Genomic DNA, 27,202 nt, shown 5'->3' with positions numbered 1-27,202 from the left:
TTTGGAAGGCTTGACAGAACGAACTAAAACATTTGAGCAACATAAGCTGCTACAGTTTGCCACTGATAGGGTTGTCAATTTTCCCATAGTTGAGCTAAGATGCACAGTATGTGGGTCTGTGGCTGCATCTTAACGCGTAGAGCTTTTCTTGGAAGAATCACAGCATTTAATGAGTGACTCATGTTACTCAGAGTATCCCATTTTTGTTTGGGTGGCTGAGCTCAAAGTAAACCACCATTCAGACTGAGCTCATGGTAAACAACCATTCATACCAGAGGAGGCTGGTGGAAGGAGTTATAGGAGGACTAGCTCATTGTAATGGTTGGAATGGAATGCGGTTTCCATGTGTTTGATGTGTTGGATTAATTCCATTCCAGCCATTACAATGAGCCTGTGCTCCTATAACTCCTTCCACCAGCCTCCTCTGATTCAGACTGAGCTTGCAGGAAACCGTGTTGACGTAGCACCCTCTTGTGGTGTAAACCTAGAACTGCTGTTTGGCCAATGGCAATACAAGGATGTGTCCATGTAAAAACAAGCAGAGAGGGCCGGGAAAGTCAATACCTACAACAGAATGGCAGAGCTATGCCAACTCAGCTGCCAAGTCATCCCTGTTGCAGTATTGATGACAAAGAGGGAGTATTTTGGCAGTTGTGGCTGGTTACTCAATACCGTGGCATGGTGCTGTGTAGGTGGTTTGTGTGCACTTGTGATTCATAAGCAGTTTTTTTATGCAGTCTGCTCTATCTATTTTGTATACTTCCTGACCACAATAACCTTAGATGATCCAAGATCAAACTATGTGGTAGTATGACAACGCCTGCAAAAAAAGCACCCGGTGTAGAACGTGGTGCCATAAATTCCCATCTCTTCCCATCCCTATATCTATTTTCCTACATCTCTTACCAAATGTATCATCTCTTCCCATGTCTCTTACCATATTTTTTCCAAACAGATGCATTTTGTCTTGTTACAGACAAGGTGTATTTTGAGTATGATGTGGGCCTACACGTCAAACACTAAATGTTGCTATAGAGTATTTAAATCACAAACACTCAGACAATGCCATTTGCACATATTATTTTATTCATGAAAATGTGTCATTAAAATTAGTAGTAAAAACATTCACAGTCCATAAAAAGCATTAGCTCGTACTCTAGATTTGGTGTCCTTGAATGCCACCTATTGGTGGATCTGCAACACATTACTGTAACTTCCCCAAGTAACATTTACATACAGAGAGAAATGCAATTACAGTATTCTAAAGTATATCAGAGTGGTTTCTATCCCACCCTTCAATACTATAACAAGTCATGTGAATATGATGCATATTTTCTGATACCCTAAAGCAAGACCCTGCATAGTGGTTTCCGCATTTGTTCGATGCATAAGCCAACCGTTTTCCCATTCCCAATAAATATTACTCCTACTTTAGTCTTCAGACATGCATTTTACATGCTGTTTTCCAGCGTACTTTGAGATGAGTTACAAATAACAAACAGGCGTCCTGCACAAATGACCTATTGGTACGTTTCCCATAAAATAACAGTAGTTCTCCACCAGTGGATCAGCAGTTGAGAAAAGAGTTTGTCCTAACAATCTGAATTACCTTCCTTGCACTGTAGCTGTATTCAAACTGTGTATGTTCGTGGAAGAAATGCAAATATCCTGCAAGGAGAAAGAAAGGATGAATTTGTTAGAGAGAGCTATTTATTATATATTCAAAGCAAATGCAACGGAAACTACATAAGAATATTATTGAAATTAGTGATTGTGATATACCATATTTATATAAGGCAGCATCCACCTCATCTCCCATTCCAGGGAAATCCATCTCAATGGATCTTGGGAAGCCACTGTCCATTGTGTTAGTCTTCTCATCATAACTGTCAAAAAGACACAACCAAGACTATAACCTATAATGAACGGTTATGTTTGCAGATATCACCAGACCAGTCCAGACCATACCGTCCTACCTCCAGAACTGCTCTTCAGAGAACAGAAGGGTCTTGCCGGTGTCTGGGATGTACACAGCAGCATCCACCCTCCGCACGGTCTTGGGGAGTCCCAGTTTATGGATGTATTTGGGGTAGCCCTCCACTAGGCTGTAGCCGTTCAGGGCCCACATTCTAATACCTGGAAAAATATTTAAATTTGTCAACAAAATTAACCTATGACTCTTGCACCGACATCAATTTGATTAGATATCTACTGTATATGTGATGGAAATGAGCAAAGTAGAACTGTAATTGCATATTCAAAATGACAGAGGACTATGCGAACAGTGTTGCCAGCATGTAATTCACCACTGAATATGAAGACCATGTCTTTCTCAGGGTACTCATAGGCAGCATCCACTTTGTTTGGGAGGGAGGGCCAGGTGGATTTGATCAGGGTTTGCTCAGGCTCTGCAAACTGAGGATGGAGACGCCAGTAGAACCTGTCATCAAATAGAAAACATCAACACATACATTTTGTCAATTTTAACCTTATAGTTTGTGCAGAAAAGTTCTCATGAATGGACACACTCCCTACCTGTCTTTGAAGATGATTGTTTCTCCTCTGAGCTCAGTGACAGCATCAAAACTCAACATGGGGTCACATTTGTTTGGGGCATCTGGCTTGGGCTTCACTTTGCTGTCATTGGGGTTCGGGCCTAAAGGATTGAACAGCATAATGAGCGTTTCAAAATATGACTCCAGTGGGTGGAATACAGTACCAGTCAAAAGATGGACACACCTACTCATTCTACATTGTAGAATAATAGTGAAGACATCAAAACTATGAAACAACATATATGGAATCATGTAGTAACCAAAAAAGTGTTAAACAAACCCAAATATATTTTAAACTTGAGATTCTTCAAAGTAAACACCCTTTGCCTTGATGACAACTTTGCAAACTCTTGGCATTCTCTCAACCAGCTTCACCTGGAATATTATTCTAACAGTCTTGAAGGAGTTCCCACATGCTGAGCACTTGTTGGCTGCTTTTCCTTTGCTCTGCGGTCCAACTCATCCCAAACCATCTCAATTGGGTTGAGGTCAGGTGATTGTGGAGGCCAGGTCATCTGATGCAGCACTCCATCATGCTCCTTCTTGGTCAAATAGGCCTTGCACAGCCTGTAGGTGAAATGGGTCATTGTCCTGTTGAAAAATAAAGTCCCACAAAGCACAAACCAGATGGGATGGCGTACCGCTGCAGAATGCTTTGGTAGCCATACTGGTTAAGTGTGTCTTGAATTGTAAATGAATCACTGACAGTGTCACCAGCAAAGCACCACCACACCATCACACCTCCTCCTCCATGCTTCACAGTGGGAACCACACTTGCGGAAGTCATCCGTTCACCTACTCTGCGTCTCACAAAGACAAGGCGATTGGATCCAAAAATCTCAAATTTGCCAAGTGCGTGCAAAGCTGTCATCAATGTAACGGGTGGCTACTTCGAAGAATCTCATTGTTCGTGTTTCTGGGCCAAAGCAAGTCTCTTCTTCATATTGGTATTAGTAGTGGTTCATTTGCAACAATTTGCAACAATTCGACCATGAAGGCCTGATTCACGCAGTCTCCTCACAGTTGATGTTGAGATGTGTCTGTTATTAAACTCTGTGAAGCATTTATTTGGGCTGCAATTTCTGAGACTGGTAACTCTAATGAACATATCCTCTACAGCAGAGGTAACTCTGGGTCTTCCTTTCCTGTGGCAGTCCTCAAGAGAGACAGTTTCATCATAGCACTTGAAATTTTCCTGATCGACTGGCCTTCATGTCTTAAAGTAATGATGGGCCTTCATTTCTCTTTGCTTATTTGAGCTGTTCTTGCCATAATATGGACTCGGTCTTTTACCAAATAGGGCTATCTTCTGTATACCACCCCTACCTTGTCTCAACACAACTGATTGGCTCAAACGCATTATCTTCTTGGTGACTGGGAGGGCAGTATTGAGTATCTTGGATTAATAAGGTGCCAAGAGTAAACTGCCTGCTACTCTGTCCCAGTTGCTAATATATGCATATTATTAGTAGTATTGGATAGATAACACTCTGAAGTTTCTAAAACTGTTTGAATGATGTCTGTGAGTATAACAGAACTCATATGGCAGGTGAAAACCTGAGACAAATCCAACCAGGAAGTGGGAAATCTGAGGTTTGTAGTTTCATTTAAGTGATTGCCTATCCAATATGCTGTGTCTATGAGGCCAGATTGCACTTCCCAGGGCTTCCAGCAGATGTCAACAGTCTTTAGAAAGTTGTTTGAGTCTTCTATTGTGGAAGGGTGTCGAATAAGAGCTGTTTCAACAAGTGGACTAGGCTGAGGCTAATCAGTTGTTTACTGTGAGGTCACGCCGTTCCTTCTTTTTCCTCTGTAAGGAATACTTTATTGTCCGGTTGGAATATTATCGAAGATTTATTATAAAAAGACTAAGGTTGATTGTAAACATCGTTTTACATGTTTCTACAAACTGTAATGGAACTCTTTTGACTTTTCATCTGGAGTTTGCGCTCGCGCATTGTGCCTTTTGGAATAGTGAACTAAACACACAAACAAAACGGAGGTATTTGGACATAAATGTGGACGTAATCAAACAAAACAAACATTTCTTGTGGAAATGGGAGTCCTGGGAGTGCATTCCGACAAAGATCAGCAAAGGTAAGTGAAGATTTATAATGCTATTTATTTATGACTTTTGTTGACACCACAATTTGGCGGGTAACTGTATGGCTTACTTGTGTGGCTGAATGCTGTTCTCTGATTATTGAATATTGTGCTTTTGCCGTAAAGCTTTTTTTTAAATCTGACACAGCGGTTGCATTAAGAACAAGTTTATCTTTAATTCTATGTAAAACATGTATCTTTCATCAAAGTTTATGATGAGTATTTATGTTATTTGATGTGACTCTTTGCAATTTCTCCGAATGTTTTGGAGGCATTTCTGAACATGGCGCCAATGTAAACGGAGGTTTTTGGATATAAATAGGAACTTGATCGAACAAAACATACATGTATTGTGTAACGTTGTGTCCTGGGAGTGTCATCTGATGAAGATCGTCAAAGGTTAGTGATTCATTTTATCTATATTTCTGCTTTTTGTGACACCTCTCTTTGGTTGGAAAATGGCTGAATGCTTTCTGTGACTAGTTGCTGACCTAACATAATGATATGTTCTGCTTTCGCCGAAAAGCCTTTTTGAAATCAGACACTGTGGTTGGATTAACGAGAAGTGTATTTTTAAAATGGAGTAAAATACTTTTATGGTTAAGGAATTTTAATTATGAGATATCTGTTGTTTTGAATTTGGCACCCTGCACTTTCACTGCTGTTGGCGAGGTGGGACGCTAGCGTCCCGAACGATCCCGGAGAGGTTAAGAAGGAAAGAAATTCCACAAGGCACATCTGTTAATTGAAATGCATTCCCAGGTGACTACCTCATGAAGCTGTATGAGAGAATGCCAAGAGTGTGCAAAGCTGTCATCAAGGTAAAGATAGGCTACTTTGAAGAATCTCGAATATAAATATATTTTTATTTGTTTAACACTTTTTCGGTTACTACATGATCCCATATGTGTTATTTCATAGTTTTGATGTCTTCACTATTATTCTACAATGTAGAAAATAGTACAAATAAAGAAAAACCCTGGAATGAGTTGGTGTGTCCAAACTTTTGACTTTTCTTTTGACTTAATTATCTGTAACTATTTTCTGTTTGTGTTAATAAGTGGAACACTAACCATAAAGAGCTTGAATGCCGGTGATATCATCCTCAGACAGTGGATAACCCTGGCTGTAGGAGTAGACTGGGTACATCAGAGCTCCAGGATCAGAAGAATGGGACAAGCCAAGGGCATGGCCAAACTCATGAGTGGCGACCAGGAAAAGGTTGTAGGCTACAGGGGAGGAAAGATGTCAGTAAGTAATCATTGATTAAATGTCATACATTTTCCTTGATCCCCCACGTAAATGTACCAAATATTTACCGTCTGAGTCTATTGACCAATGTTCATCTTCATCAAAGTGTGTGTCTCCTCCAATGTCTCTGCCAGGGGGATAGGCATGGGCTAAGAGACCGTCAGGGCCGTCAAAGGGGTTGAAGTCTCCATGTTCTAAAGACAAAGAAAGGCCAGGGAAAAAATTATGCTTGAGGATGGTTTCAGTAAGTGTTGCCAGCATTCAATCAATTTATTCTATGACAGGGTCTTGCACAACTCTAAACAATGTTCACTGAATGTTGAACAAAACTACAGTAAGATTATCAAATTATTAATCAAGATATTCTCCATATATTCTGTATAGTCTATCAACTGTAGGCCAGAATAAAGAAATTGGTCTACCTTTTGTCCCAAATGCTATCATGATGTCAGCCTTCCCCTCGTGCAGTTTCTTGAAGGTCAGAGGAGTGACATTAGCCCAGATGTTGAAGGCTTTATGGATAGCTCTGTCCACATCTGCCTTCATCAGATCAGGAGTATAATTCACTATTCTGAAGGGCATTTCAAGAGAGAGGAAACATGTCTTCATTTAAGAGAAACTTGACAAGTTTTATCCAAAGTAATGAAAGCTGATAATATCCATTGATTCCAAGGTCATGTGGTGTATGTGGAGTAGATTAACATTATTACACCAATACCATAAAATAAATTTGACCCAGAGTGTTTGAGAAGCCTCACCTGAAGGTCACATTGGTATTCTGCCATTTGAGGTGTCGGGGGAAGTGGTTGTATTCCCCCACGTCAGGGACACCACACCTGGCCATGCTCATCAGTTCCAGGGTGTTAGCGTCCAGGCTCCCTGTCACTTGGAGGTTGAAGAAGGACTGCATCTCCCTGATCTTAGCCTGCATGGCGTCTGACGACCTGTGGGTCGGGGTTCCCTGAAGTCCAGCTCGAAGGTTGTAGAACCTGCGGAGGTATTTCTGAAGAGGAAACAATAACATAAGTTAACACCTTCATGATATGTAGCTGTTTAAGCGTGGTCATATGGAATGGATGTAATTTAAATATGGTCATTTAAGGAGCAAGATCACAAGAGAAACACAGGGTTCAATTTGAGGGGTTATATTATTTCAACAACGTCTGGCATATTGTATGCAATTAACAATTTTGTTTAAATAAAATAATGCTCATTTTGTTTATACTATACATTATCGCATTTATCCTTATTTCGAGTATGAGGATAACTGTAAAATCAATATTAAAAACATAAATATTCAGTGCACCAAACAGAAATTGATAAACAAAAGGACATCAGAACCACAGCTTTAATTGGCTTACCTCGGCTAATAGCCACTTGTCCGTCTCCTCCGGTGATGACAGAGGCATAGCAAATGACTGAGCAACCACCACAAGGAGCAGTAAACCTGTGATTTCCATCTTGTCTTGGTGGCATCCAGCACAGTGACTGACTGGGGTCCAGGAGCCAAGTCTGTTTTTATACTGAGTGTTTATTTTTCTAAATGTCTGTGATTCATGCCACTTCCTCCTCAGACTGCCTAAACTGCTGGTAGTTCAGAAAACAGAGTGCTTGTGGTTTAGTAAACTGCTTTGAACGCACCTGAATAAGCAGTGATGTCACATTTTTTGACCAAATGTTCATGACAATTGTTTTAAAGATTCAATGAATACATATGGCTAGTGACCAGTTATCTGAACTTTTGTGACGCTATTTTATGTTCTTCCAAAGATAAATATATCTCTAAATTCCTCTATAACGAAAAAAATATATTGAGCTTTACTTAAGAAAGTTAATTAAATACGGTATCTTTAAACGGTAATGTGCATACATGTCGATGAGTACACATGCTATTTGTAAAACTTTCAGACACCCATGACTGTGATACACTTCCATGTTATTTTGAGCAAGACAGAGGATGACAGTTGGTGGCCATAGAGAAATCAGTTAAAGGGAAAATCCACTCGAAATACAACCTAACATGATTTACCACATACCTTGGCAGAACAGGATGTGCGTACCTAGAACAGGATATGTATTTCACATATGGTCACTGATATAAATGTATATATTAGATTATATTGGATAAGAGTAGCCTGTGTCCCAATTTATAGCAGCAGAGTTTAAGTACTGGGGGCAGGGCAGGTCAAGTCATGCCCTGTCACTTGTATGTCTGCTGCTTCTGTGTGTCTGCGTTTGTCTGTGTTGCCACATGTTGTCTTCAGTCTGCTATAACAATGGAATTCCTGAACCCAGACTCCGAGCCAAGAGGGGTATTTTATGGCAATTCACAAATAACATGACAAGCAGCCTTACAACAGGCATGTAAATAACATTCTTAACTGCAATTAACTTGAAGTTTCTGACAGAGTTAATGGGGATTAAAAGCTCGCCAAACATACAAAGTGCACCTCATGCAGATGCTGTTAAGATCTAATATAGGTATTTATGAACGTTGGCTGACACTATTATACCTACGGTATATCACTGTTTATCAGAGACTTATGACTATGTTGAGAGAGAGCATTAGCTAAACTATTTTAGACTGTGGAAACAGAGCCACTGAGCTGAGTCATATTTAGGGGAAGTTGGCTGGGGGATTTTTGCAACTGACTAAGATGGTCACCCACATTCACAACTAACTAGAACATAAATAATACATCCAATTAAAACTTTAACATAACCAATAATAAGTTTATGTCACTGATGGTAGAATGATACAAAAGAGAGTCATTTTGCGTTTAAAAAGGTTTCTTTATTGGTTAGAGGGGAACATTGGAGGCTTCAGCACCAGAACTGCTTCCATCAGTAAGCATCATTACCTCACAAGGGCCCGATTCCGACCCGAGTTAAGCACATGTACATTTAATGTAATTCAATTTTTATGCACTTTTCCCTCTACACATATTCTGACCTTGAACTTAAGCATGAGAATAGTGTGCTACTCACCTGCTATTCGTTTTGGGTGGAGATCTAAGAGATGAAGGTGTGCCGGTTTAACCGATGTGAAAATGCTAGCTTGTTAGCGGTGGTGTGCGCTAATGGTGTTTCAATCAATGACGTCACTCGCTCTGAGACCTTGAAGTAGTTGTTACCTTGCAGAGGCTTTTGTGGCGCGATGGGTAACGATGCTTCGAGGGTGGCTGCTGTTGATGTGTGCAGAGGGTCCCTGGTTTGAGCCCAGGTAGCATCTACTTAATTTTTTTCCAATAGAAATAACGACATTCTCCATGCACTGTAATTTACAGCGTATTAAGAGTTATTGATAAGAGCTAGTGAGTAAATGAGTAATCGATTTGGATAAGGGAATTCTGAATATAAATGACACTTTATATATATATATATATATATATATATATATTTATATATATTTTACCTTATAATTGCTGGAGACAAATGTGAAATCAGTCATATTGCAGCAAACTGAAGCATTTCAACATATAAACTTTCTCACAGTAAAGATTATGAAATGCTGTGCCATTATGCAGAATTTAAATTGTACAGCCTTCTAACTTGCACGGATGGGCACTCTCAAATATCTTTACTTTATGTTACCCCCACTTTCACGGTTTCTTATTTCTATCATGTTAAATACTGTATTACCCTGTTATTTCCCTTCAGTTGGTATAGCCTACATTATCATTAATTCAATTTTTTTGTTTACCTTCATTTGCTTCTTCCTTACACACCATCATGACCATGGTGTTGTTGCTGAGGATTGTTAGTAACAGTTGGTAATATAAAAAAAGAATTAAATCGTAATGGAGCAGAGCACAAACCAAGCCACAAACCCGACGCATGGTGCAATAATTTGCTGTGTCATCACACAGTTCCATGGTTAGTGCAGGCGATAGACGAGTGTATAGCCTACTATTGTACACCTTTCTCCCTATTATAATTCTATGTACACTACTCTTTCAACATTACTATGGGTTAAAGAACTGAATGTGCCAATTTTCAGAATGAATCAAACCATTTTCTTTCTTTTGTGAGTAAATACTTTCCTAACCCTAAATAATCTACAATATGAGAGTATTTTTAAATCTACCAATTGGTGCTGAAACATAGACTAATATGCCTATATTTACATTACTTTCTTTAATTGATTCCTAATATTCCGTTCTCGAACTAAAAGGTACACCGTATTTAAAGGGATGGCGTAAGAAAAATGTACTGAAAACCCTATTGAATGGAGATTCCACAAGAACATCTCTTGGCCAGCAAGTGGGAGGTATTTTTCAGCAGTTAAATTACATTTATTCAGAAAACGCAAGGGAACCACGCATGCAAATCCAGGTACACACCTTCATAAGGTAAGTCTGAATATCAACTACTGAGAAGTGTGTAAGGAAGGCGTAATTTCCTAAGTCTGAATCAGGCCCACAGGGAAGAGCAGGAAGCTACTGTGTTGTTTAGAGTGGTCAGTACCACTCTAATAGTAGGCTATGCTGATGTTGGTGAAGACTGTCTTGTACGTGGAGCAGTTGAGTATCAGCATGGGAAATTCCTATAAAACAGTTTTCTTCCATAAAAGAACAACTTGTCTTTCCTACTAGCACTGACTTTGCTGATATATAATGTAGGGAAAATGTACTTTACACGATTATGATGTGTTGTTTCAACTAGCTATCTTAAGATGAATGCACTAAGTCGCTCTGGATAAGAATATCTTTTAAATGACAAAAATGTAAAATACATTTTTTTTGGTTACGTCATGATTCAATATGTGTTATTTCATAGTTTGGACGTCTTTACTTTTATTCTATAATGTAGAAAATAGTACAAATAAGGAAAAACCCTTGAATGAATAGTTGTGTCCAAACTTTTGACTGGTACTGTAGTTCAAGAGAAATGCAAGATTTACATTCCTAATACAACCCCCCAACCCCTGACTATTGTTGTTACTTATTATCCCATTTGTGACAATTTTGACAAGTTTATGATGTATAAGAATTCCATTTCCAAAGTACACTTTGTCAATATGTACATTGTTACTTCATGTATGGCATTGAATGAGCTTCAACGCCATACAACACTCATTCTGTGGCCTCCAACTGTTTTTAAATGCTATATAACTAAGTGTATGCTCTTCAAACGATTGCTGCCCGCACCCTCCCGCCCGACGAGCATCACTACTCTGGACGGTTCTGACCTAGAATATGTGGACAACTACAAATACCTAAGTGCCTGGTTAGACTGTAAACTCTCCTCCCAGACTCACATTAATAAGCATCTCCAATCCAAAATTAAATCTAGAATCGGCTTCCTATTTCGCAACAAATCCTCCTTCACTCATGTCGCCAAACATACTCTCGTAAAACTGACTATCTTACCAATCCTTGACTTCGGCGATGTCATTTACAAAAAAGCCTCCAACACTCTACTCAGAAAACTGGATGTAGTCTATCACAGTGCCATCCAATTTATCACCAAATCCCCATATACCACCCACCACTGTGACCTGTATGCTCTTGTTGGCTGGCACTCACTACATATCCGTTGACAAACCCAGTGGCTCCAGGTCATCTATAAGTCTTTGCTAGGCAAAGCCGTAGCCTAGTGGTTAGAGCGGTGGACTAATAACCGAAAGTTCAAATCCCGAGCTGACAAGGTACAAATCTGTCGTTCTGCCCCTGAACAGGCAGTTAACCCACTGTTCATTGTCATTGAAAATAAGAATTTGTTCTTAACTGACTTGCCTAGTTAAATAAAGGTACATTTTTTTTATCTCAGTTCACTGGTCACCATAGCAACACCCACCCGTAGCACGCGCTCCAGCAGGTATATTTCACTAATCATCCCCAAAGCCAACACTTCCTTTGGCCGCCTTTCCTTCCAGTTCTCTGCTGCCAATGACTGGGACGAATTGCAAAAATCTCTGAAGCTGGAGTCTTATATCTCACTCCCTAACTTTAAGCATCAGCTGTCAGAGCAGCTTACCGATCACTGTACCTGTACACAGACAATCTGTAAATAGCACACCTCATCCCCATATTATTACTTACCCTCTTTCTATTTTGCACCCCAGTATCTCTACTTGCACATTCATCATCTGCACATCTATCACTCTAGTATTAATGCTAAATTGTAATTATTTTTGCCTCTAGGGCCTATTTAGTGCCTACCTCCCTACTCTTCTACATTTGCACACATTGTACATAGATTTTTATATTTTTCTTTTCTTTTGTGTTATTCACTGTACATTTGTTTATGTGTAACTCTGTGTTGTTGTTTTTGTCGAACTGCTTTGCTTTATCTTGGTCAGGTCGCAGTTGTAAATGAGAACTTGTTCTCAACTGGCCTGTCTGGTTAAATAAAGGTGAAATAATTGTTTTTAATGAAACTGTCAATGAATTGAAATTGAGAGAGCGGGAGCACAAGACAAACAGAGGCAGAAGACAAGAAGTGGAGAGATAAAGAGAAAGAAATAGACCAAAAGAGACAATTGGATTACAAGTCACTAACTATGTCATATGACATCTTCTCTTTCCATCATAAAGAGACTCATCTATACAGAGATCAGATGACATGACCCACCACTGGTTTGTAGGAAGTGGCTCCATGGTTCTCCTAGCCTTCTGATAGGCTTATAAGCTTTCGCCATACTGTTTCCACCGAGCCCCACAATTCAGATCTGCAGACTATAGCAAACTAAGTCCTGCACCAGAGGAAGATTAAGATATTGAGATTAAGATGGGGCTTTGGAGTTGTTTCGGGGTCTAGGGGAAGGAGTAAAGGGCTGAGTGGAGGGGGTAGAGGTTGTTTTGAGGTTTAGGGAAAGGGGGTAGGAGTAGAACGCTGGGTGGAGGGGGTCTTACCTCCCAGTTGTAGGGGTAGAGCGTGTCTAGCATCCGGTAACCGTTGACCAGACTGAGGTGGAGGGGCGCTCCACTTATCACGATGTCACACAATGAGGCATGGTCTGGTGGGCAGATGTCTGCCTCGCCAGCGAATTGCGACACAGTGAGGGTGTGGACAGAGGGGTAGGAGCGGGTTGGATACTGGACAAACCACCATCCACGTAAGACTGTGGTTACACACACACACACACACACACACACACACACACACACACACACACACACACACACACACACACACACACACACACACACACACACACACACACACACACACACACACACACACACACACACCCCTTTATAGCAGTCGCTTTCAAACCTCTCCTCAGGGACCCCAGCAGTTCCATGAATTTGAACAATTCCAGAGCCAGCACACCTGATTCAACTTGTTAACAAATTAATTAAGCCCCAAGAAACAAAATCATAAAATGTTTGCTGATAGCCTGACTGGAGTGAGTCTTGGATACAGGTGTAAAGATGTTTGAGGGTGTGTATTAAGTGAAATTGTATTACAATTATTATTATCCTACAGAGCAGCGCAGCAGACATTCTATCCACACAAACACGTTCCCCGCCGGATGCAGGAGCCCCAGGACACGCTCCCTGATCAGCCGCTCCAACCTCAGCATCTCATCACGCACCATGTCTGCATCACCCAGTCAGCATGGCACACACAGAGAGACACAGACACAGACAGCATGGCACACAGTTGGTATGGCACAGATGTAGGCTACACTTGCAATATGATTCAAACATGAATCACTGCATCTCTCATTACATGTACCTTCATCCAACATTAAAACATCATCACCAAATAAACCTTCTCACCCAGACTGGATCTACAGACCAGGGCAGCAGCTACTATGGAGCCGACGATGCCCCGATGACATTTGGGGCCCCTTGTAGCCCCCACAGGGCCCGGTCCAACATGCTCTCGGCCACACCCAACTGGTATGTGACCTGGAACCCAGAGCCAGAAAAGGAGATGGACAGAAGAGCAGGCCCAAACTGACCAGCAATAGTCAGACTGGACAGAAAAGGAACAGGCATATACTGTTACCCAGTGGAGAGAGACTGACCATCCACAGACTGAACAGCCACAGACTGCCCCCTGGGAAGAGGTTCCATAGACTGACTGGCAATGAACTGCACATTGGAGAAGGACTGAACAGCAACAGACTGACCACTGGACTTTGCTGGAGACATGTTTAGGCTGCAGGAATGGCAAACAATTGGACTCAACCTTTACTGTCTTTGGTGTACATGGAGAGGAGAGGAAAGGACAGGATGTCTGGCTAGTCTTCTTCTCAAACTCTGAGGTTTCAAACTCATTCTCTCCAGGAGACTATCTGAGTTTTTAGCAGGCAGAGTGGTAGAGTGGTTCCTTTGCAAACAAGTCCTACATTTCACATCAACATCTATCTTGTTTGAGGTTCTGTAAATCGTAGTGAGTAGAACCAAAGTACTCCAGTTGAGTTGCTCTTTAAAATAGTCAACTAGATAGTAAGTGTATCAGTTCGTACTAGTACAGTCTGATGACAGTGCTTAGCAGCGCCTGGTTCTCTAAATGGAAGGTGTGTCGTCCTCAATGTTGAACAAATCAAATTAAATTAAAAGCAATCAGTTGGAGGCCTCTTCTCTCCCAGATCTATTATTTTCCAGGGTTTGTGTGTGTCTTGTCTCTCTCTCTGCTGTGTTGTGAATGAATAGTCTGCTCTGCTGTCTCTCTGTGCTGTATGAACAGGAAGCTGGTCTATGTAGCCATGTAGCCATGGTAATCAGAGCCCAGGGCCCTATTCAAAGCGTCTCTGAGAATGACTGCTGATCTAGGATCAGCTCCCCTCTATTATTCAAATTATAATTTAAAAGCTAAAACTGGTCCTAGATTAGCACTCCTGCTCTGAGATACATTCTAAAGCATCAATCTGCTGTTGCTTCAGCACAGAGAATGATCTGATTTCCCCACTGCATCACAACTTGAACCATGGTGCCCTGCTGCCGACACCACATGACAGGGGTGTATTCACTAGAAACTAAACAGAAGTCCTGACCATTTATTTAACTAGGCAAGTCAGCTAAGAAAAAAATCTTATTTTCAATGACGGCCTAGGATTAACTGCCTGTTCAGTGGCAGAATGACAGATTTGTACCTTGTCAGCTTGGAGGTTTGAACTTGCAACCTTCCGGTTACTAGTCCAACGCTCTAGCCACTAGGCTACCCTGCTGCCCCGCTCAATGGTGTTGAGAATTGGGGAATATGGTGGGAGATAGAGAATTGTAAACCTGGGATGGCCATGGAAGCAGTTGCGGACCTGACAGGCCATTGGACACTCATGTTGTCCCAAATTAGACATACATTTTCTGTTCAGGATCACCTGGCCCTCTCTGCTCTGGCTGATAAAGATTATCATGTAAGGTGTTCAGGAAATTAAGGCAATGGGTAGTGTTGTATGGTCCAAGGGTGGCATGGCAGTGGAGGACCCCATTGTGGCTCATAGCTGCGCATATGGTGACATTTCCCCCATGCTATCCAGGTATCTCAATGATGGCACATTGACAAATGATGTTCCTTCCTCTCCTCCTTGTCTTTGCTAAATTGAATCCAACCTCATCTACAAATATACTGTAAGTTCCTGGGAGATGGGACTTACATACAACTCCATGATTCTCTGAAATGACAGGAAATACTGTAATTGCTGTATAGTAAAGTTCACTGGCAACATCAACAAGTCTAATGTTTCAACAGTGCAATACTACTGCATTGCTTACTTGAACATATTCGTACTGTTTATCCTTTCAAATGGGACTTGATTCATCCAGAGATGGTGTTTCTTAAAGATGCGGGCTATGGTTAATAAGCTCACTCTGATGTTAAGGAAGATGGAAGGGCTTTCAATAAACAGTTGTTGGATTTCCCGCAGTCTTATGGCATTATTTTCAACTACCATTTGAAGGTAACCAGATACTAAACCCTGATTACTCCCTTAAGGGGAACTGTCCTCACCTCCTGAACTCAACCTGTAACGATCTTCTTCATCTGAGGAGGAGTATGGTACATGTCCATTTTAATGAAATATAACTGAACACTGAATACAAAATAACCAAAGTGAAACAATGAAAATGGAAACAGTTCTGTTATGGTGAAAACACAGACAACAACTACCCACCAACACCAGGTGGGAACAGGCTACCTAAGTATGGTTCTCAATCAGAGACAACGATTGACAGCTGCCTCTGATTGGGAACCATACCAGGCCAAACACATAGAACTATAACACACAGAACAAACATAGAATGCCCACCCCAACTCACGCCCTGACCAAACTAAAATAGAGACATAAAAAAGGAACTAAGGTCAGGGTGTGATGTGGGTGGGTTTTCTATGTTTTGTTCTATGTTTGTATTTCTATGTGTTTGGCCTGGTATGGTTCCCAATCAGAGGCAGCTGTCAATCGTTGTCTCTGATTTTGGTCATGCAGTGTACAATAACACCTAACTTTTTGGGAAAGGGAAAGGGTCAGTTGGTCAGCCTGGTCAGTTGTCCAACTGAATGTATTCATCTGAAATGTGTCCTCCGCATTTAACCCAACCCCTTTGATTTGGTGGCATTTACCTGTATTTGGAGCAGTTCATAGATCATTATACGTAAGGGAGTGATCGTTTCTTTTGAAAATAACTGACTCATCAGTAATCCATTCCATTCAAAAGGTTATTTAAAACAATCTTACAATTACAATGGAGTAGCTGAGCACACAACACAACGTTATTCTGACTTAGTATTGGAGGCAGGCACAGTGCGCAGACAGAGGCACCAGGGGAGGGCAGCAAAGCACTGCTGAACAATGACAAAACTGTCTGAGACATGTTCTTGTTCCAGGGTGGCCCAAACAGAATGTGTGAGGTGACAGGTGAGTCACATGTTTTTTTGTGTCACAAAATATCATATGAAACATCATTATTGATCAGATTTTATTTGGATTAGACATGAATCTCAGTGCACCAAAACCAAGTTACACAAGACATGTAACATGTGGTTTTCAGATGTCAGATTAAAATCCACAAATATAACAAAAGTAAATATTGTACATCTGCAATGGATATGGTTATGAAGCTACTGAGAATGGTTTGTTAGTTAATAAATTGTTGACATTTTGTGCCTTTGGTGTAGTTTATTGTGTTGACATTTTTGTTTTGGTGATTAAGTGGTTTTCAGTGGTTAAAAGCAAGCTCCTGTGAGTCTGGGTTGTGCAATGCAAGCGGTGTGCTTAGGGCGCCTGCATACCCTCTATGGCTCATCTGCTTTAGGCTATGGATTGTGAAAGCCCTTAGTGGCAGAAAACATTCTGAGTGTGAAGACATCAGAGGCACAACTGTTGGCTTTGTTCTTAGTTCTTACACATAAACACTACACACGCAGTACAGTTTAAGGTCAATGATATGCCTATAACACTGACTGTAGAAACATAGTCATCTTATATCGGCAATCTCTCTGACAGACCATGAGAGAACTTTTACCCCTAGGGATAGATTTCCAAACTGAGAGGACTCAACATCGCTAAGAACCAGAATTCAATACAGGAACAAAGCTCCAAGAAGCCTGATGCTGATCGGAGGGGCACAACATAATGAGTAAAACTATTATGATATTGTCTTACATTCCCTCATTAAATATAAAAAGAGATACGATTTGGAATATAATATTTCTCATAAGGGATTTTGAATAATTTCTGATGTTTTACTCAGAGCAAATCTGGCAATGGTTTTGTTCTGGCAAACATGACTATGGGAAAGTAAAGACACTGCTCCTGCTTGTTTAATTACCCTCCTCACTCTTTCAGCGCATTTCCTCTCTACCCCAATCTGGGGGCCCACAAATGACTTCAAGCCCTCAAATGTTCCCACACAAAATGACACTTAACAGCCTAATAAACTATAAACATCAGCTTTCATTACCGTAACTCTCAAAAATAAAGATATATAGTACCAGTAAAAAGTTTGGAGACACCTACTCATTCAAGGGTTTTTCTTTATTTTTACTATTTTCTACATTGTAGAATAATAGTAAAGACATCAAAACTATGAAATAACACATTTGGAATCATGTAGTAACTGTAAATGTATATTTTATATTTGAGATTCTTGAAAGTAGCAAACCTTTGCCTTGATGACAGCTTTGCACATTCTTGGCATTCTCTCAACCAGCTTCACCTGGAATGCTTTTCTAACGGTCTTGAAGGAGTTTCCACATATGTTGAGCACTTGTTGGCTGCTTTTCCTTCACTCTGCAGTCCAGCTCATCCCAAACCATCTCAATTGGGTTGAGGTCTGGTGATTGTGGAGGCCAGGTCATCTGGTGCAGCACTCCAACACTCTCCTTCTTGGTCAAATAGCCCTTACACAGACTGAAGGTCTGTTGGGTCATTGTCCTGTTGAAAAACAAATGATAATCTCACTAAATTCAAACTACATGGGACGAAGTATTGCTGCAGAATGCTGTGGTAGCCATGCTGGTTAAGTGGGCCTTGAATTCAAAATAAATCACAGACAGTGTCACCAGCAAAGCACCCCCACACCATCACACCTCCTCCTTAATGCATCACAGTGGGAACCACAGATGTGGAGATCATCCGTTCACCTACTCAGCGTCTCACAAAGACACAACAGTTGGAACCAAAAATCTCACATTTGGATTCACAGATTTCCACCAGCCTAATGTCCATCGCTTTTGTTTCTTTGTCCAAGCAAGTCTCTTCTTATTATTGGTGTCCTTTAGTAGTGGTTTCTTTGCAGCAATTTTCACGCAGTCTCCTCTGAACAGTTGATGTTGAGCTGTGTCTTTTAGTTGAACTCTGTGAGGTGCTATCTGCAGTTAATTACCAAATTCTGAGGCTGGTAACTCTAATGAACTTATCCTCTGCAGCAGAGGTAACTCTGGGTCTTCCTTTCCATTGCCGGTCCTCTGAGAGACAGTTTCATCATAGCGCTCGATGTTTTTTGCGACTGCACTTGAAGAAACTTTCAAAGTTCTTCAAATATTCAGTATTGACTGACCTTGATGGACTGTCATTTCTCTTTGCTTATTTGAGCTGTTCTTGCCATAATATGGACTTGGTCTTTTACCAAATACGACTATATTCTGTATACCACCCCTACCTTGCCACAACACAACTGATTGGCTCAAACGCATTAAGAAGGAAAGAAATTACACACAAAAAAGAGTGTGCAAAGCTGCCATAAAGGCAAAGGGTGGCTGTTTTCAAGAATCTCACATATAAAATATATTTTGATTTGATTAACACTTTTTTTGCTTATTACATGTGTTATTTCATAGTTTTGATGTCTTCACTATTATTATACAATGTAGAAAATGGTAAAAATAAAGAAAAACCCTTGAATGAGTAGGTGTGTCCAAACTTTTGGCTAGCACTGTATATATTTTAAAGTGTATGTTTAAGAACTATGAAATTCAATCATAACACAAATCATGCACTAACACATTCTGCAGTCCTGCTGCGGAGGGCAGAGAAAAATACATGTAGAATGAGGATGCTGCCAAGCAGTGGAATGTTGCTGATGCTATAAATCTGAGCTCAGAAGCACCCAATCAAGCCTAATTGTAGCCTGAATTTGCCATGGAACCACCAGGCCTACTGCAGGCATCCTGGCTGGCAGCCATTGTCTTTATCAAAGGCCCAAAGCCAACCACAGTTGCAACAGTTACAATTACAGCCAGTTTGAGTTCCTTTTTAGATGCTCTTCATAGAAACGAGTTAAATGGATTTGCTAAATTAGGACAACAGTTAACTTTTAAATGTATTTCAGGAGACACTGGAATGCGTTGGTGGACAGCATAGCTATATTGGTTGTGTCAGTTCACATGCAATACAAAGTGAAGGTAGCTACCAGAAATGATGAAATGACAAATGTTTATCATTTGATTTTGGAAGAAAATAATTATTTCCGTCTACTGACAAATATATTTTGCAGATCATAGGCTAATTGTGAAAACAAATCTGTTTTCTTCACTACTGCATCAGTTTCATCATTTCTCTGGGGTTATCTCTGGGTTAGCAACTTATTTCACTAACTGTCAACAGAAACTTGGGTCTTAGGGACTTATCCACGTCACAACATCAGCACAGAGTCATGGACACAGCTTGACAGAGAATATCATTAAGATATATCCTTTTAATGTCAATTTCAATAGTCAAAGGAAAACATATCATACAGTACTATCATACTATATAACAACGTCAATGAAATATTACATTTGATATGATTTTTTATGCATTTCGTCTCTCCCTTTGCTCTAACTAAACCCCTCCCTATTTCCATACTGCTGTTTGAGGCTTCCATGGCTTTGGCGGAGTGAGTATGACTCATAATAACCAGTTAAAAGGCTTTCCCATTGACCAGCACTTGCTACTCTATGCAAACTAGCCCCACTTCAATCCTGTGTGGTTACTATTAGAAATGCATCTTCTGTTCTGTTGGACCTGTGTTCTGGTCTTGGTTCTGCCTGGTCCATGTTCTACAGCTCCTACATCTATTCCTGAAGAAGAGGTCACGGCACACCTCACAGGACAGACCCAAGAGGACCTAAAGCTGGCCACAGTAAGTGTATAATTTAATGAGTTAAATTACAAAATTACAGACATTTTACAAGGACTGCATGTTACATTGTTTACTGTACGTAAAAATGCACTTTTTAAATAACATGTTAACGTTTGAGGGTGGATGACTGTGGATGTGGAAAAACTACATCATCCACATGTATTGATCACATTTTTACAAATGCTTTAGAACCTTTTTCTAAAGATGTATCTGTACCCATTGGATGCAGTGATCACAATATAGTGGCTATATACAGGAAAGTAAAGTCTCCAAAAGATAGTGTATAAAATTGTGTATACGATTTTACAACTATTGATAAACATGCACCTGTTTAAGAAACTGACTGTTAGAACTGTTAAGGCTCTATGAATTGATAAGGAATTGAAAAACTTTTGGTTGAAAGAGATGAGGCAAATGGAGTCTGGCTGCACATCTGACTGGCTGACTTACTACAAATTAAGAAATGATGTGACTAAACTTAAAAATAATAATAATCTGTATTATGAAGCCAAGATCAATGATATAAACAATGACAGAAAATAATTTGGTGCAGAAAGATAAGTTCACCTCATTCTTTCATCGAATCAGATCATCGAATCAAATCACTTCAACTTAGATGGAAAGCTACTGAGGATGGTAACTGAATCTATAGCCAGTATTAGCCACTCCTATCTGTCATATCTTTAATCTGAGCCTACAGAAAAGTAGCAGGCCTGGAGGGAAGCCAAAGTCATTCCTCTACCCAAGAATGGTAAAGCTGCCTTTACTGGTTCTAATAGCTGACATATCAGTTTGCTGCCAGCTCTTTGCAAATTGTGTTTGACCAAATTACTATTTCTATCTAAACAAATTAACAACAGCCTTTCAGCATGCTTATAGAGAAGGGCACTCAACATGTACTACACTGACACAAATTACTTGTAATTGGTTGAAAGAAATTGATAATAAGAAGATTGTGGTAGATGTACTGTTAGTTTTCAGTGCAACCTTTGATATTATTTACCATGACCTGTTGTTGAAAAAACATGTGTTATGGCTTTTCAACCTCTGCCATATTGTGGATTCAGATCTATCTATCTATCTATCTATCTATCTATCTATCTATCTATCTATCTATCTATCAGAAGAGAGAGGGTGTTCTTTAATGGAAGCTTCTCTAATTTTGAACATGTAAAGTGTGGTGTTCCGCAGGGCAGCTCTCTTGGGCCTCTACTCTATTTTTACCAATGACCTGCCACTGGCATTAAACAAAGCCTGTGTGTCCATGTTTACTGATAATTCAACCCTATACTTGTCAGCAACGACAGCTAGTGAAACCCTAAACAAAGAGTTGCAGTCAGTTTTAGAATGGGTGGCCATTAATTAATAAACTGGTCCTGAACATCTCTAAAACTAAGAGCAATGTATTTGGTACAAATCATTCCCTAAATTCTAGACCTCAGCTGAATCTGTCAATGAATGGTGTGGCTGTTGAGCTAGTTGAGGAGACTAAATTAATTGGTGTTAACTTAGATTGTAAACTGTCATGGTCAAAACATATTTATTCAATGGTTGTAAAGATTTGTCTAATGTGCTGGGGGTGTGTTGATATTATGTAACACTTAATATCCTATCTCACAGTTTTGATTCATGAACCAGCAAATATTTCCTAAATGTTATCCTTACAGGCAACCTAATACATTGGACTACATTCAATATGTTATAATTAGTAAGTAAAAGTCCTGCAGGCTCTGACCATAGTAAGCTGTTTATTCTCTGTGTTAGTTGGGGCGTGATAGTGACTTAGGTGGGTCATCTAGGTGAAATGTATTTCTATGGTGGCATGATATGGTTCCCAATCAGAGGCAGCTGTTTATCGTTGTCACTGATTGGGGATCATATTTAGGTAGCCATCTTCCTCATTGTGTTTGTGGGATCTTGTCTACATCTAGTTGCCTGAGTGCACACCAGTAGCGTCACGTTTCGTTTGTGCTTTATTGTTTTGTTTTGATGAGTTTCAGTTTATTAAAATATGTGGAACTCTACTCACGCTGCACCTTGATCTACTCATTACGACGAGCGTGACAGAAGATCCCACCAAAAACGACCCAAGCAGCGTGGCCAGGAGGAATGGACATGGGAGGCAATCCTGGATGGAGAAGGACCCTGGACTCAGGCCGGAGAGTATCGTCATCCAAGGGAGCAGTCGGCGGCAGCAAGAGCGGCAGCAAGAGCGGCACGGCGACGATATGAGGAGTTAGAACAACGACGGAAGTACGAGAGGGAGCCCCCCCCAAAATGTTTTTGATTGGCGGAATCAGGGTTTAGACCTGAGCCAACTCCCCGTGCTTACCATGGGGAAGGTGTGACCGGTCAGGCACCGTGTCATGCAGTAATGCGCACGGTGTCTCCAGTGCGCATTCACAGCCCGGTGCGCTCTGCTCCAGCTTCCCGCAGTTACCGTGCTAGAGTGAGCATTCAGCCAGGACAGATTGTGCCGGCTCAGCGCTCCTGGTCTCCAGTACGTCTCCTCGGTCCAGGATATCCTGCGGCGGTTCTACGCACTGTGTTGCCAGTGCACCGTCACAGCCCAATGTGTCCTGTGACAGCTTCCGGACTTTCCGGGCTGTAGTGAGCATCCAGGGTTGTGCCAGCTCTGCGCTCTAGACCTCCAGTGCGCCTCCACAGTCCAGTGCGTCCTGTGCCTCCTCCCTGCACTCGCGCTGAGGTGCGTGTCATCAGCCCGGTGCCACCTGTACCGGTCCCACGCATCAGGCCTCCAGTGTGCCTCCACAGTCCAGTACGTCCCATGCCTCTTCCCTGCACTCGCCCTGAGGTGCGTGTCATCAGCCCGGTGTCACCTGTACCGGTCGCATGCATCAGGCCTCCAGTGCTCCTCCACAGTCCAGTACGTCCTGTGCCTCCTCCCCGCACTCGCCCTGAGGTGCATGTCACCAGCCCGGTACCACCAGTGCCGGCATCATGCATCAGGCCTCCAGTGCGCCTCCCCAGTCCGGAGATTCCGGCAACAGTTCCCAGTCCGGAGCCTCCAGCGATGGTCTGTGGTCCGGAGCCACCAGCGACAGTCGGCTGTCCGGAGCCTCCAGCGACGGTTGGCGGTCCAGAGCCTTCAGCAGGGGTTCTCAGTCCAGAGCCTCCTGCGACGATCTATGGTTCGGTTCCTCCGGCGACGATCCACGGTCTGGAGCCTCTGGCGACGATCCACGGACGGTGCCTCCAGCGACGATCCATGGTCCGAGCTTCCAGCGATGCGCCCCACACCGGAGCCGCCCGACGCCCTGTGTCATCCATCATAGATGCCCACCCGGACCCTCAACCTATTGAGTCAGGTTTTGCGGTCGGAGTCCGCACCTTTGGGGGGTACAGTCACACCATGACCATAGTAAGCTGTTTATTCTCTGTGTTGGTTGGGGCGTGATAGTGACTTGGGTGGGTCATCTAGGTGAAATGTATTTCTATGGTATAGTTATATTTCCCAATTAGAGGCAGCTGTTTATCGTTGTCTCTGATTGGGGATCATATTTAGGTAGCCATCTTCCTCGTTGTGTTTGTGGGATCTTGTCTACATTTAGTTGCCTGAGGGCACACCAGTAGCTTCATGTTTCGTTTGTGCTTTATTGTTTTGGTGAGTTTGAGTTTATTAAAATATGTGGAACTCTACTCACGCTGCGCCTTGGTCTACTCATTACGACGAGCGTGACAGCTCTAGTTTTATCTTATCTTGATTATTGTCTAGTCATATGGTCAAGTGTTGCAAAGAAAGACCTAGTTAATCTACAGCTGGCCCAGAAGAGAGCGATACGTTTTGCTCTTCATTGTAGTCAGAGGGCTAATATCAATACTATGCATGCCAGTCTCTCTTGGCTAAGAATTGAGGAAAGATTTACCACATTGCTTCTTGTTTTTATAAGAAACAATGTTTTGGAAATTCCAAATTGCTTGAATTTTGAACTTACACAGATCTGTTCACAGTACCCAGATCCAAAACAAATTCAAGGAAACATACAGTATTATACAGAACCATGATTGCATGGAACTCCCTTCATCTCATATAGTGAAAGTGAACGGCAAACCTGGTTTCAAAAAACAAATAAAGCAACACCTCAGGCACAATGCCTCTCCCCCATGCAACCTACTTTTGTGTGTATGTACTGACGTGTAACTGATAGATGAACACACACACACGCATGTCAATGTTTTTAAATGTATGTAAATTGTAAAGTCTTTTGTCTGTAATGTATTTTTCGTTATGTGTCGAACCCCAGTAAGACTAGCTGTCACCATTGCCGTTGGCTAATGGTGATCCTAATAAAATCCCCCCCAAAATACTGTAATGACACTGTGTGAGATATTGAGAATATTTTTTTAATCCTTTTTTTGTTGTCGTGGGTGGGAGGCGGAGCTAAACACAATTACCTCAGAATGTACATGCCCTCACAATCAAGCACAGTATATGTTCCAAGATTGGCAAGGCAAGGCTCCAAAAATAAATCTGTTTTTAATTTAGAATGTAAATGTGATATGCACTGCGGGACCATTAAACTGCAGGATAATTGTGATTATTTCAAGATTGCGTCTGAACAAATCCTATATTTATTTTATGGATTTGAGCAAACTATGCATTATTGCTGAACCACAGACGTAAAATTATGTTTGAGCATTAATGGTTCTGCTATGCCAAGTCTCACGCAACAGTTGCGCTAGAACATCAGAACTAGAAAGAATGGGGAAAATAATATGAACCCTTTGCCTCCAATTTCCTATAAAGTTTGTCCTTGCTACAGTATTTCCACATGTCTAGTGTTTCCAACAAGAAGTTGTAACAAAGTGATTGAGTCCTTACTCAGTCTGCATAATATTGATTTAAGATGTTACGATATATGATAGTGAGACATTACAGAAGCTTTCATCTGTTCTCAGGAGTACCTCCGGAATTATTACAACCTGAAGAAAGAGCAACCTTTGGCTCGGATCAAGAGGTACCTGCCCTCGTTCACCTCCAAGGTGAAGGACATGCAGAGCTTCTTTGGCCTCAACACCACAGGCAGTCTGGACTCTGAGACCCTGGAGGTGATGAGTACCCCTCGCTGTGGGGTCTCTGATGTAGAGGACTACAGTCACAACAACCGAGTCAACCGTTGGAACAAGAACGTCATCACCTACAGGTAACAGTTAGGGGTTGGGTTAAATGCGGAAGACACATTTCAGTTGAATCCATTCAGTTGTACTACTGACTAGGTATCCCCCTTTCCCTATTCTTCTGAAATTAGATCCATGGCACCTGGGAGGCATGATATTATCACAGGATTTGTGTATTAGCTCACCGGAGGCTGTAGCAGGTAGAGTGGTTAAGAGCATTGGGCCAGTAACCAAAAGGTTGCTGGTTCAAGTCCCGAGCCGACTAGGTAAAACATCTGCCAATGTGCCTTTGAGCAAGGCACTTAACTCTAATTGCTCCTGTAAGTCGCTCTGGATAACTTTTCTGGGATATGTGGGACGGTAGTGTCCCACCTCGCCAACAGCCAGTGAAATTGCAGGGCGCCAAATTCAAAACAACAGAAATCCCATAATTAAAATTCCTCAAACATACAAGTATTTTACACCATTTTAAAGATACACATAAATCCAGCCACAGTGTCTGATTTCAAATAGGCTTTACGGCGAAAGCACACCCATCGATTATATTAGGTCAGCGCCTAGCCACAGAAAACCATACAGCCATTTTCTAGCCAAGGAGAGGGCTCACAAAAATCAGAAATAGCGCTTAAATTATTCACTAACCTTTGATGATCTTCATCAGATGGCACTCACAGGACTTCGTGTTACAAAATAAATGTGTGTTTTGTTCAATAAAGTTAATCTTTATGTCCAAAAACCTAATTTGAAATTGGTGTGTTATGATCAGAAATGCATTGTCTCAAACAAACATCCGGTGAAAGTGCAGAGAGCCACATCAAATTACAGAAATACTCATAATAAACATTGATAAAAGATACAAGTGTTATGCATGGAAATATAGACAAACTTCTCCTTAATGCAACCGCTGTGTCAGATTCCAAAATGGCTTTACGGCGAAAGCACAACTTGCGATTATGTTAGGTCAGCGCTAGTCACAGAAAAACATCCAACCATTTTCCAAAGAAGGAGTGGTGTCAGAAAAGTCAGAAATACCGTTATAAATATTAACTTACCTTTGATGATCTTGATCAGAATGCACTCCCAGGAATCCCAGTTCCACAGTAAATGTTTGTTTTGTTCGATAAAGTCCATCATTTATGTCCAAATACCTTCTTTTTGTTTGCGCGTTTAGCCCAGTAATCCAAATGCATAATGCACGATCACTTGTTCAGACTAAATGTCAAAAAAGTTATATTACAGTTCGTAGAAACATGTCAAACGATGTATAGAATCAATCTTTAGGATGTTTTTAACATAAATCTTCAATAATGTTCCAACCGGAGAATTCCTTTGTCTTTAGAAATGCAATGGAATGCAGCTAACTCTCACAAGCGCGCGCGTGATCAGTTTATGGCACTCTGCCAGACCTCTGGCTCAAACAACTCTCATTCTCTCCTCCTTCACAGTAGAAGCCTCAAACAAGGTTCTAAAGACTGTTAACATCTAGTGAAAGCCCTAGGAAGTGCAATATGACCCCATAGACACTGTATATTCAATAGGCAATGACTTGAAAAACTACAACCCTCAGATTTCCCACTCCCTGGTTGGATTTTTTATGAGTTCCGTTATACTCACAGACATCATTCAAACAGTTTTAGA

The 27,202-nt window shown here is 41.2% G+C and overlaps 1 protein-coding gene and 1 pseudogene across 1 annotated transcript; one reads left to right on the top strand and one right to left on the bottom strand.

Moving 5' to 3' along the window:
- Positions 1-1,068: 1,068 nt before the first annotated feature.
- Positions 1,069-7,487, bottom strand: LOC139386418 (collagenase 3-like). Its single transcript, XM_071131997.1, has 10 exons — positions 7,271-7,487; positions 6,668-6,912; positions 6,332-6,480; positions 5,978-6,103; positions 5,732-5,887; positions 2,536-2,656; positions 2,307-2,440; positions 1,977-2,136; positions 1,783-1,886; positions 1,069-1,668 (listed from the first exon to the last, which is right to left on the bottom strand). Exons 1-10 carry the CDS (start codon positions 7,367-7,369, stop codon positions 1,568-1,570), a joined length of 1,395 nt encoding a protein of 464 aa, XP_070988098.1. The 5' UTR covers positions 7,370-7,487; the 3' UTR covers positions 1,069-1,567.
- A 12,797-nt stretch (positions 7,488-20,284) lies between these two features.
- LOC139385743 (uncharacterized) overlaps positions 20,285-27,202 on the top strand; it is a 32,409-nt pseudogene continuing 25,491 nt past the window's right edge.

This window comes from Oncorhynchus clarkii, chromosome 27 (genome assembly GCF_045791955.1).
Source record: "Oncorhynchus clarkii lewisi isolate Uvic-CL-2024 chromosome 27, UVic_Ocla_1.0, whole genome shotgun sequence".
Lineage (NCBI taxonomy): Eukaryota > Metazoa > Chordata > Actinopteri > Salmoniformes > Salmonidae > Oncorhynchus > Oncorhynchus clarkii.
The sequence above is the reverse complement of the archived record's forward strand: the minus strand, read 5'-3'. Positions and strand labels throughout refer to the sequence as shown.

Excerpts from the sequence above, each read along its gene's own strand:
- LOC139386418 (XM_071131997.1), bottom strand. The coding sequence starts at position 7,369 with ATGGAAATCACAGGTTTACTGCTCCTTGTGGTGGTTGCTCAGTCATTT. Across the intron at positions 5,888-5,977 it reads TTGGTCAATAGACTCAGACG|CCTACAACCTTTTCCTGGTC; the intron begins GTAAATATTTGG and ends CCTCCCCTGTAG. Across the intron at positions 1,669-1,782 it reads TGCTGCCTTATATAAATATG|GATATTTGCATTTCTTCCAC; the intron begins GTATATCACAAT and ends TTCTCCTTGCAG.